At 43.5% G+C, this 12,730-nt stretch overlaps 1 protein-coding gene across 1 annotated transcript in view; it reads right to left on the bottom strand.

Moving 5' to 3' along the window:
• Positions 1-7,688, bottom strand: part of PRMT9 (protein arginine methyltransferase 9) — a 28,847-nt gene extending 21,159 nt beyond the window's left edge. The window contains exons 1-3 of the mRNA XM_058666788.1: positions 7,338-7,688; positions 3,381-3,529; positions 1,598-1,834 (exon numbers count right to left, since the gene is read on the bottom strand). Of these exons, the coding sequence (XP_058522771.1) occupies positions 1,598-1,834; positions 3,381-3,529; positions 7,338-7,505 (554 nt within the window). The 5' untranslated portion in view covers positions 7,506-7,688. The remainder of the gene's footprint in view (positions 1-1,597; positions 1,835-3,380; positions 3,530-7,337) is intronic.
• Positions 7,689-12,730: the final 5,042 nt, after the last annotated feature.

Raw genomic sequence — 12,730 nt, 5'->3', positions numbered from 1 at the left:
GAAAAACCGAATAGCTGCTGCATAGCTAAAGTACATGTCATTTAAAGGAGAAAAAAAAATAAATTTTGAATTGAACTTTTTTTTAAAGATTTATTTATTTTTATTGGAAAGGAAGATATACAGAGAGGAGGAGAAACACAGAGGAAGATCTTCCATCTGATGGTTCACCCCCCAAGTGACCAGAATAGCTGGAGCTGAGCCAATCCGAAGCCAGGAACCAGGACCCTCTTCCAGGTCTCCCACGCAGGTGCAGGGTCACAGGCTTTGGGCCGTCCTTGACTGCTTTCCCAGGCCACAAGCAGGGAGCTGGATGGGAAGCAGGGCCACCGGGATTAGAACAGGCAACCGTATGGGATCTCAGAGCGCTCAAGGTAAGGACCTTAACCACTGCGCCACCGTGCTGGGCCCAAATTTCAAATTGAATGTTTAGGCACCCTATTATAGATTTTCTTTTTCCACAATACTCAGTGCCTTAATCTAAGCTGTAAATGTTTGAAAAGGATGTATTGTCGTACATCAAACTTCCACTTATAGAGGCAGAGGAGATGGAAAAGGTGGAAGCTAACTCTAGTTCATCTATCTATGAATCAGAAGTGACTAATGTAGTGTCCCATGTTGATCTGGTTCTTGTGATATGTGACAAAAATTATCTTTGAAGTCAAACAGTATTTGTTAACTACAAGATCACAGTATATATGCATCATATTTTTCAGGACAGTTTTTACTGTGAGCAAAATCAAAATTTTATTATAGATTATTTCCATTTGGGTTCTAACAAAAAGCATCTATGGAGAAATGTATGCAATATATAATTTGTCCAGATTCGTTTTCATTTTGGGAAAGAAGTTCTGAAATACATCTCAAAGGCAGTTGCTCATCAATTGAAAGCTCTCCAAAAAGAGAACTATTGGGAAACTGATGTGGGGTGGTAGAAAAAGAAAAGCTCCCTCAGTTTTTTTGGAGGGGATAACTTAAAAAATCTAATGCCTAAGTTTACTTGGTGCAGAAAAGATTAAATTTGTCAACTTTAACATTGCTGTTACACCTGAAATAAACTTATGTGATGTTCTAGTAGTGAAAAAAAACCCACCACCTTCAGCAGCACCAGCATCCCATTTGGGCACTTGTTCTATTCCCACCCGCTCAGATTTCAATCCAGCTCCATTAACGGCATGGGAAAGCAGCAGGGGATGGCCCAAGTCCTTGGGGTCCTGCACTCAAGTGGGACACTTTGATGAAACTCCAGGATTCTGATTTCAGACTAGCTCAGCTTCAACAATTACGATCATTTTGGGAGCAAATCGATGGATGGTATATTCTGTCTCTCCCTCTCTCTCTTGCTTTTTGTAGCTATGCCTTTTAAAGAAATAAATCTTCTTTAAAATTGTTAAAATTTATTATTCAAAATTTCAGTAATTGTGTCCTGATAAGTAAAAGATATTATGAAAACTAAAATAATAATAATTGTATGAATAACCCTAACAAGACTATGAGAAATGAACTATTTCTAGATTTTGATACTTAAAATTCCACATCTGGCAAACTCTTTTAATTCACATGTGTGCATATATGTAATTTTAAAAGAATTATGGCAAACCTTAGAATTCCAGTTCCTGCTCCAATGTCCAAAACACTTTTGGATCCCAAACAAACAGCCTTTTGGATTGCTGCATTGTATACCATATTCCTCTTGGTGTCATTAAGCATGATAAAATGCCAGCGTTCCACCAACCAGTTTGCAACACGATAAAAATTCTCCTTTGCATCATTGAAATCAGGGTTCAGCTTCACTGCTTTACGAAAATACCCAGCTGCTTCATCTCTAAAGCCCATCCTAGGGTAAAAAAAAAAAAAAAGAAAGAAGCCAGATAAAATGTACTTGATTACATGTTCATGCCACTTACCTGGCCTGGGAATACCTCACCAGCAACCTCCCCGTGATCAAGTGAGGGCTAAAACCACCATGACTTGTTTCTTTTCTGAACCCCTATGACAATTCTATATGTTGGGTCATTACTAAGTACCTAAGCAACTATAAATTACACTGCAGTACAGTACAGATCCTTCGCTGTAGCGAGAGCACCACTTGCCAGAGCCCCAGTTCTCTCTGCAAACCACTCCACTATAAAGTACACCAACAGCAAAGGCCAGGAGGCTCCTCCCAGCTGCTCCTGTACGCCTGATGGTCAAAAATCAACTTTATTTTTTGCCAGAGCAGATTATGTGCAGTCTATGAAGCCAAGCAAAGAAACCTTGACATCAGAGACAAAATTATCCAGTGAGCTATCAAGGGAACATTAGCCAATGAAGTCCAGTCACACTTAAGAAGACATTCGGTGGTCATTTAGGAGCTTTGTAATTCATTGTTAACAACATTCTGTTAATTTTAGCTGAATATGATTTGAGGTGAGAAGAAGGCAATAGTGGGAAAAGGAGTGAAACGCTAAAAAGCACATGTAAAGTGAGGAGGCACACCCTGTGCAACTTCACTGGAAGACCTTTGCAGGCTTGCGTCTGGTTTCCTTCAGACTTTACACCTCTCCTTCCGGCTGATGTTTTGCTTTATTTCCTTTCACTGCAGTAAGCCAGAGCTGGGACTCTCGCTGGCTCAGCGCTGTGAGCTTTCCTAGAACATCAGCTGACCTGACAGTGGTCCTGGAGACCCCAACACAGCCAATTTCACCTTACTGCCAAGTTAAACCTCTCGGTAACTTGCTCTATGACGAAAGTGCCTGGCCCTTTAATAGTTTTCCACCAGCTGACACAAGGAGATGATGTGTCATTCAACAGTGCTGGAGGATCCCAGCAGGACAAAGAGTCTAGGTTCCTAGTGATCGCCTGCTCTATGTTTTCACAGCCCCAGACTTCCCGATGTACAACGCAGCGAGCAGTACCCAGCGGTCAGCAGCTTCCCCCAGAACCCCTACACTCTTGACGTGCTTCTTCTGAGATACATTCCCCTGATGTTTCCTCTGGCAACCCAAAGAGCAAATTCCAGCAAATTCTAGAGAACAGTTTTACAACAAGTCTCATTCAGGTACCACAATAACTTCTCTGTCATCCTAGGAATCACAGTTCTATAAAAACTTTGATCTCAGACCTGGGGGTGAGCGGAGGGGTAGGGATATTTTCCCCTAGATATTCTATCTCAGCTTCAGGGGCAGTGGATATAACAAAGCACATCACATAATATCAAAATGCTGTACTATGTATCATACTTGCTATTCACAATATTCTTCTGATTTCTCCTTATTTCTTACTGGCTGATCCCTGATTATTCTACTATATCAAACTTTTCCTACCCTATTTACTGGATAATTTATCCCTAATCCAGAATGATACAGACTAATTCTCAACAAGTAATACTGGAATCCACAAACCTGAAGAGATGTTCCCCCATGCTATTGCAAATCACTTCATCATCAGGAAGAAGCTCCAAGGCCTGCTCATAGCAACCAAGTAAGTCTTGTATTCGATTGAGAGCGTGAAGCTCTTCAGCCCATTTGAAGAGTGTGTACTGAAAAGTCTCCTTTACAAACAAGAAAAGAAATTAATTAACATAAAAGATCAAAGAACATATTGTTAGCTGAAGATTCCAAATTATTAATGAATAGTCATTTATAAATCATTCTGTTTCAGTTGACTTTTTGTGCTGCTTAAACACAAATGCAGAGATGAACTTTTAAAAATACATCTCAATACCAGAATTAGACAGTTTAACCACCTTATAGACTCCTTCTCTATATCTCTCTATCATATACGTTTCCCAATCCTCTGCCTATGTCTTACTGTTGTGGGCTCCTACATTTTAGGAGTTTGTCTCTGACCCTCTTTTTCCCTCATTTATCACAACTGAACTATTACCAATGTGCTCATGGACGCTAAATCTACGTCTCTAATCTGAACAGTATCCTCTGAACCCTGACTCAGTCATCTCAGACACTGCCTCCTTAGCTCTATACAATACAGCTCAGTTCAATACTTTCTGAACAATCCATGTGCAAAGAACTGGGGCTAACACATAATTATAAACATAAACTATGCTCCTATCCTCACAGAGGACAGCAAGAAATTTAACATACAGGTCTGGCGTGGTGGCCTGGTGACTAAATCCTTGCCTTGCATGCACCAGAATGCCATATAGGCACCAGTTCATGTCCCAGCTGCTCCACTTCCCATCCTGCTCCCTGCTTGTGCCTGGGAAAGCAGTAGAAGATGACCCAACACCTTGAGACTCGGCACCCATGTAGAAGACCTGGAAGAAGTTCCTGGCTGTTGGCTTCAGACTGTCTCAGCTCTGACTGTTGTGGCCATTTGGGGAATGAAACAATGGATGGAATATCCTTCTGTGTCTCCTCCTCTCTGTGGAACTGCCTTGCCACTTTTTTTAAAAAAATTTAAATACAACTGAAAAAGTTCAAAATCAAAATGTCTACAATGACCCTTTCATACTCCTCTTACACAAGATACAAGGTTGAGAACCCACTCAATCTCACAGCACAAAGTCACCCTTCAATGTTACCCTAACTTTCCGCATAATGTTTCAAACCCAGCCAACCATCTTTACATGTTACGGGACAGGTGTCGTGATGCAGTGGGTAAAGGCATCGCCTGAGACTCCAGCCTCTCCTGTGGGCACTGGTCTATGTTCCTGCTGCTCTACTTCTGATCCAACTCCCTGCCAATGGCACAGGAAAGCAACAAAAGATTGACTAAATGCTGTACCCCTTCCGCCTACATCAGAGACACAGATGAAGTTCCTTCAGCATGACCCCACCCTAGCCACTGCAACCACCCAGGGCAGAGAACAAACAGACAGAAGTGATCTCACGCACACGTGTTCTCTCCCCACCCCACCACCCGCCCCCGTAACTTCCAAATAAAAATAAAGAAATCTTTATAAACTCCTCATCTCTTCTCAATTCCCACTGTTACAACCTAATCTGGCTGTTCCCTCCGGGTACTCTCCATACTGCAAGATTATAGAAAGTGGGAAGACTTCAGACAATCCAACTTCATCGTGAATGTATTTAAAATCATCTTCAGATATTGTATACAGAGCAGTTAACACTTGCAACTGAATCACTATGACATCAGCTAGAGTGACTAGGAAAGGAAGCAGGTTCTAAGACAGAAATTATATGAAACAGATCATGGGCCATTACAGGTAAGTAGCTTGGTTTGGTATGACTAGAATGTGGGGAAACTTTTGCAAAGAAATATAAGCTTTGTTTTGCAGAAAACAGAACAAGTTACAAGCCCTACTGAGTGTCAATCATGACAAAATAAATTGCAAATGAATGTCTGAAAGTTTTACTTATTGATTGACTGATAGACTTAAAAGCCATAGTGATCGGGAGCTTGGAAGCATGGGAAGAAGGGGTGTGGGAAGGTGTCAGGAGAGTGAGAAACAATGAACAATGCCTTATTTGCTGTTTCATTGCCAAACTACCTGCAACAGCAGGGGCTGGTCTAGGATAAAGCCAGAAGCCTAGAATTCCAACCAGGTGTTCCACACGGTAACAAATACTAGTACTACAGGCATCATCTATTGCCTCCCAGGCACATTAGCAGCGAGCTAGACTGGAAACAGAGCAGTCAGAACTCAAGCCCACTCCACATGGATGCTGGCATCGCAGGCAGCAGGTTAACATCCTCCACCCCAACACCAACTCCCTAAATGAACTTTGGATATACACTACGTGTATCTTCAAGAGAGGTACTGTCGGGCCCGGCGGCATGGCCTAGCGGCTCAAGTCCTCACCTTGAAAGCCCCGGGATCCCATATGGGCGCCGGTTCTAATCCCGGAAGCTCCACTTCCCATCCAGCTCTCTGCTTGTGGCCTGGGAAAGCAATTGAGGACGGCCCAAGGCTTTGGGACACTGCACCCGCGTGGGAGACCCGGAAGAGGTTCCTGGTTCCCGGCATCGGATTGGTGCGTACCGGCCCGTTGCGGCTCACTTGGGGAGTGAATCATCGGATGGACGATCTTCCTCTCTGTCTCTCCTCCTCTCTGTATATCCAGCTTTCCAATAATAATAAAATCTTTTAAAAAAAAAAAAAGAGAGGTACTGTCCCAGTTTATGTAAGAAGAAACTGGGAAAGAAGGAATTGAAGGAAAGAGCACTGGGTTGATCCATTACTCTATAAGGGTAATTTTAACTGAAATTAAGTTTATTTTGCTACAAAAGAAATGTAAATCCATGTATTAAAGGAATCTTGAAAAAGTTCATTGAAGATATATCTTATGGGGGAAAAAACTGCATGGATTTCAAAACTTCCTGTTCCAAAATAAACTTTTTTTTTTTTAAAGATTGATTTCATTTGAATGTCAAAGTTACACAGAGAGAGACAGGCCTGTCATTAGCTGGTTCGCTCCCCAGATGGCTTGGAACTCTGCTGTGGGGTTTCCCACGTGGGCCATCTGCTACTTTTCTCAGGCCATGAGCAAAGAGCAGACCCAGAAGCTAAGCATTCGGGACTTGAACCAGCAGCTTAATCTGCTATTCCACAATGTCAGCTCCCCAAAATTAAGTTTTCCAATCCATTTTTCACGAAGGATCCTAGCATCCCTGCCTGCATACTGGAGCAATGTGTATCTAGACATATCTCTACTCGGAGAAGGCCAGCTGGTTACAACAGTCACACCACCGTTAGAGCTACCTACATCCAGTGTAGGAACAAGTCGACAACCACCACAACGAGCTCTCCCCTTCCAAAACGCCAATTCTGTGGCCTAGGAGGACCGCTGGCTGAAGAAAAGCGAGCGTGAACTTTATCTGTGGAAACTAAATTCCCTGTGGAATGCCTGTCACACATCACCAACACTGAAGCTGAATGACCGCATGGTCAAACGATGAGTTCAGCAAGCTTTCATTAGCTGGAGACACAACATCCTTTCTACACACAGAAACGACAAACGCAAAGTCCCCTGTGTGAAGGTGTGCGACGCTCAGAGGGGGGGTTGGAGCATCCCATCCAAGACCTCACTGGCAATCCGAGGGCCTCTGAAGCCGCGTCCTTTGCTTTCTGCCGTAACAAGCTGGCAGTGTTGAGACAGCCCGCAGCACAGAGCTCAGTCCGCGCAGACGGCCCCGGAGGCTTACCAGGGCAGGTAAGAAAACGGTGGGAACGATGAGATTCTGCACAGTGTTGAAGGTGGAACCAACAGTACTTTCTGGGGACTTTTTCTGGGTGTGAATACAAGGTACGAAGGAGAGTGAACAGTAAAGCTTAAGAGCAACCTCCAGACCCGTGGACCTACCCCCCTTGCACGCGGGTACACACACATATTGTTGTTGCTGTTGTTATTATTATTATTACTTCCGGGCCTCACCTTGACGTCGTCTTTGAGCTCTGGAGCCAGGCTGAGCACCAGCAGGTAATGGGCGTAGGCGGTGCCGAAGTCCTGGGCGCCCAGACAGTGCTCGGCGCTCTGCAACGACCGCGACACCAGCTCGTCCCGGCCCGCGCCGCGCCTGCACTTGGGCCGAGAGTTCGGCATGGCAGCGTCCCTCAGGGAGCACACACAAGAGCGAGGCTTCGGTAAACGGATCCTAAACGCCGTTCGCAGACTGCGGTCAGCTGCAGACCCTGCTCAGCCCGGTTAACCCTTCTTCCGCCGCCGGCGTGGGCCGGAAGCTCCAGCAAGCGCCGCCGCGCGAGACACACACTGCGCATGCGCACACTCCGGAGGCGGTGCACGCCAGGCGAACGTCAGAGCGCCCGACGTGCGCACGTTGACGCACGTGCCCTCCCCCGGGCAGCAAGCCGCGGGCTTGTGTGAGTTGAGGTGACGTTCGTTTTGGGTTCTCGCGGACCTTGTTTTTCTTGACTGAAGTCAGAGCTTTGTATTCCTGCACTAGGTTCCGTAAAGCATGTGGCAACACTGCTTTAAATCATTATGCGTGGTGGGTAAGAGCCTTTAAGGATATCCCCAAGTTACTTCCAGTTCTTGTCTTGGACATGGCTAGAATCAATTGTCTCGGTACCTGTTCATTTGGCTGAAAACCAGCCTAAGGTTTCCTTCAGTGCCCGGGATATGGGACGTAGAAAGAACAAGTTTTCTGCACTTAACATAGGGTTGAACCTTTATAATGGAGACGGGTATAGGTAGGAAGTATAGCTGAAAGACTTTTTGTTCCTTTCAAATATGTTGATGGTGAATACAGTAAAAACCTGGGGAGGGCACACAAGAAATATTTTAGATTGTTTTGTATATACAATGGAGAATATGTCTTCCATGATCCTGCATTGTGCATATAGATTCTACTAATGGTTTATGCCCTACTATTATCCTATATTACTACTTCCTTAAAATTAAGATATAAATATCTGGTATTATCATAATAAGACAAAGTCTTAAGGCTAGAGCTTTTTTTAAAAAAAAAAATACTTATTTTTATTCGAAAGGCAAATTTACAGAGAGGAGACAGAAAGGTCTTGGATCTTCTAGTTCACTTCCTCAAATGACCACAACAGCCAGGGCTGAACCAATCTGAAGCCAGGAACCTCTTCTGGGTCTCCCACGCGGGTGCAGGGTCCCAAGGCTTTGGGCCGTCCTCTCCTGCTTTCCCAGGCCACAAGCAGGGAGCTGGATGGGAAGTGGGGCTGCTGGGACACAAACCTGCCAATGTATGAGATCCCAGCAATTACAAGGTGAGGATTTAGGACCTAGGCCATCACAGTCTGCCCAAAACCATTTCTATAATTAGGATAAATGTTTGTACTTAATGCTAATCATCGGTACTACTATCTGGAGCCATTTTTCAAGTTACTTGGATCATTAAAAATTAGGTTACTAACATCTGTAAGCATTTGATTCTGAAATAGTACAAAGCCCAAATTCTTTAAACGCAAAGTGTAATAGGCTGAAACCTCTTCCCAGAAAACAGAGACCTCCCAATCTTTCTTGTTATCATGGCTGTAACTAAAAGCAAAAAAAGTTTTGACCAGGCTGTAAGAAAAAAAAATGGAATACTTTCAGATTATCAAAGGGAATGTCATATAAAGCAGCCTCTATGAAAATCATTTGAAAGTTCTGGGTCTAGCACAGTAGCCTAGTGGCTAAAATCATCACCTTGCATGCAGTGGGATCCTATATAAGCACCAGTTCCTTTCCCAGCTGCTCCACTTCCCATCCACCTCCCTGCTTGTGGCCTGGGAAAGCAGTGGAGGACAGCCCAAAACCTTGGGACCCTTCACCCGCATGGGAGACCCAGAAGAAGCTCCTGGCTTTGGATTGGCTCAACTCTGGCTGTTGCAGCCACTTGGGGAGTAAACCAGCTGGTGGAAGAGTCTTCTGTCTCCCCTCCTTTCTCTCTGTAAATCTTCCTTTCAAGTCAAGTAAATCTGTGGTGAAGGGACATATTAGTAGTCTCCTAGAACTGAAGTTGGGTGACAGAGAAAGACTGTATAAGTGTGCAGAATTTCTTTGGGGGCAATAAAAGTATTCTGGAATTGGACTGTGAAGATGCTGGCCCAACTTAGTGAATATACTTAAACACCAGTCAGAGTGTTAGGAAGGAATAGAAGTCCTGTCTGGAGCTGCAATTCTGGCAAGTAAACTTAACATATGAAAAATTAGAGGAAGTAAAGCCTGTATTCAATTATTACTTCTGACTTCCTCTTAAAATTGCATGAGAAGATCATTTATATGGTTGAACTAAGTGGATAGATAAAAAGGTGTTAGGATGTGAACTGCTTCTTGGGACACCCTGAGATGAAGGGAATGATATTGTTACAGAGGAAAGGATGAGCACCAGCTGAAACAAAAAGATGAAAGTGGGGGCCTGGTGTTGTGGCCAGGTGATTTAAGCTGCTGCCTACAATACCAGTAGCTGCTTCAGTTCCAACCAACAGAAGATGGCCCAAGTACTTGGGACCCTGCCGTGGCTGTGGAAGAGCCAAATCAAGTTCCAGTCTCCTAGCTGCTGCCTGGCCCATCCCCTGCCATTGTGGCTATTTGGGGAGTGAATCAGCAGATGGAAAGTTCTCTCTTTGTCTCCTTCTCTGTGTAACTCTGCCTTTCAATTTAAAAATATTTTTTTAAAAAAATTTAAATATCAGACACATTTCTTTTGAAAAAGTTGGGAGTGGATGCTACAAAGCTATGTGTCAGCAGAAAAATATTTAATTAATTCAATTAGCTGTGAAAAATAAAACCTAGGGTAAGGAATAGGTCCACAGCATGAAAAATGAGAAAACAACACAGGGGAGAATCTCCTGATTGAAGATGGCAACAGCATAGTACATATATAAATGTATGTTATTATAATACATATTAATATATAAATTAGGATAAAGAAAGGCTACAAGCGTAATCTGACCCTCAGTTTGGAAGATAAATTGTACAGCAGTTCGGGCATAATTTAAGGCTGAATAAGAAACACAACCCTGAGGACAGGAATAAGGGAAAGTTAAGAGATTTTCATTTCAAAAATAGAAGGAAAAAATAGATTATCTTAACTAAGTAAAATAAAATATCAGGTAATTAGGAAAAAAAGAGAAAAAAAAGTAAGTGAGGCAAGGATGATAATTTAGAAGCAGAACTATTGAGGTAACCATGACTGATAAATCAAGCCTCAGTTAAATATTGGGATTCAAGATCCAGAACTAGAGAGTCCTCTGTATAAAGGTGGTAATGCCTTTGAAATTCAGATACCTTAAAGGGACCCTGTTTGATGGCTCAATTAACTAATTCTCTCCTTGCAAGTTCCGGAATTCCGTATGGGCACTGGTTCATGCCCCTCTGTTTCAATTCCCATGCAGCTCCCTGCTTATTGCCTGGAAAAGCAGTAGAGGATGGCCAAATACCTTGGGACCCTACACCCACTTGGGAAACCTGAAGGAAGCTCCTGGCTTCAGATTGGATCCGCTCTGGCCATTTCAGTCCTTTGGTGAGTGAGCCAGTGGAAGGAAGATTTTTGTCTCTCCTCTCTGTGAATCTGCTTTTCCAACAAAAATAAAACAAATCTAAAAAAAGGAAGAAAGAAATATACCTTATGAAGTTCTATGATAAAAATAAAAGGAGGGCAAAATGACAGAGGAAACAATTTTGTGTACAAGAATGTCAGAAGTCTCGTTATGCCAACATGTTCAGAATGAAGCCATATGTTTGATGACACTGATAGGAGAGAGGAACATAAATTCCAGATGGTTCATTATAGCAAATAGAAATGCAGCAGGGAGAATCATTTCATAGCAAATCTTTAGTATTTTTTTGTTGCATGTAGTAACTATACACATTTTCATATACATGACAAATTTTAGAGGGGGTGTTATTTAAATATGTAGGTAGTCAAGTTCCTTCCAACATTAAGTATGGTAATAGACTGATAATTAAACAAACTATTAACATAGCTGTTCGAGTAGAAGTACATAATTGTCCCTCTAATAAAGCTATCTAAAAGCAAAAGTAAAGCTTTGCTTAATAACATATAGCATCTATTTCCTGAAAAATAATAAATGTTATCAAATTGGAAAAATCAGATATTATTTAGTAACATTTTTCATAAAATGGGCTGAGAGCAAGTTAAATATGTTTGGACTACCATAGAAATACTCGGCGAGTTTGGGAGGGATCGGAACCTTGGGCCAGAAGCTGCTGGCAGTCCCCCAAGACCCCACGGGGTCCTGGGGGGCGCCCCAGCCAGGCCGGATCCGAGAACAAGGACTCAGCATGCCAAAACCACCACTGCAAGGCAGTGAGGGGGTCCCTGGCTATGGGTGGCCAGTGCATCAAATGGTGCCAGGCTCTGCCTGCTGGCCACCCAGAGGCGAGCTTCGGAGTTTTTATTATCAGAAATAGCTGCTTAGGGCCACCCTTGAATAAGACCAGCCTTTGTGTAGGTGAGAGATAATTTTCTGTGTATTCCCAGTAATAGTGACCATAAACACTAGGGCAAGAGTGGGACAGAGACCCGAAGGTTTGAATGAGAGCACCCATAAGAACTATTAGAGCCAGACTGATCCACCAAACAAACCAGGACCCAGAAGCTCGAGTGGCCTAATAGGGAGATAGTGGGCACCTCCCTCGTAATGGAAAACAGGGATGGAGTGTGGAGCCAGCCCAGCAACTGCAACCACCGGCCGATAGGGGTGATGGACTGTGCCGGGCCCTGTGCTAGCTGGTACATACAAGAATCTCACAAAGTTTCTTTTAGGATCCCCACAATTGAGCTTTCGGTCTCTGGAAGATAAACATCAAATGACAGAGGACAGAACAAGTCAATCGACCACCTCAGCTGTGTGTTGACAATGAAAAAATCGGGCAACTGGAGACTATATGATGGACAATGTCAATCAGTGGATTCTCCAACGACCGCATCGTGCCTAGAGTGGTGAGACTGGCAACAATGCAGTTCTGTAGAACTATCAAAACCACTTTGCCGGCTCTGCCTTTGGACCAGAGGTGGTCTCCCCAAGAAACTGATGGACTTTCTTGGACAATGGGATGCGGGACTTCTTGCCTGGTGGATGCGCGCAGTGGGGGAATCCCAGCTGAATTTGATCCGTGGTGGTGCAACAAGGTGGAGGAATACATTATGGTGGTGGGGGGAGAATCTCAGGGCCTATAGAACCATGACACATAATGCAATGTAATAAAAAAAAATGTAATATGGCAACGGGGTGGGGCGGTCCACCGAGAGGGGAAAGGCACAGGGAGGGGTTGGGCAAATAAAAAAAAAAAAAAGAAATACTCAAAGCTAATGACATAACATTGTATAT

Source organism: Ochotona princeps, chromosome 7 (assembly GCF_030435755.1).
Source record: "Ochotona princeps isolate mOchPri1 chromosome 7, mOchPri1.hap1, whole genome shotgun sequence".
Lineage (NCBI taxonomy): Eukaryota > Metazoa > Chordata > Mammalia > Lagomorpha > Ochotonidae > Ochotona > Ochotona princeps.
The sequence above is the reverse complement of the archived record's forward strand: the minus strand, read 5'-3'. Positions and strand labels throughout refer to the sequence as shown.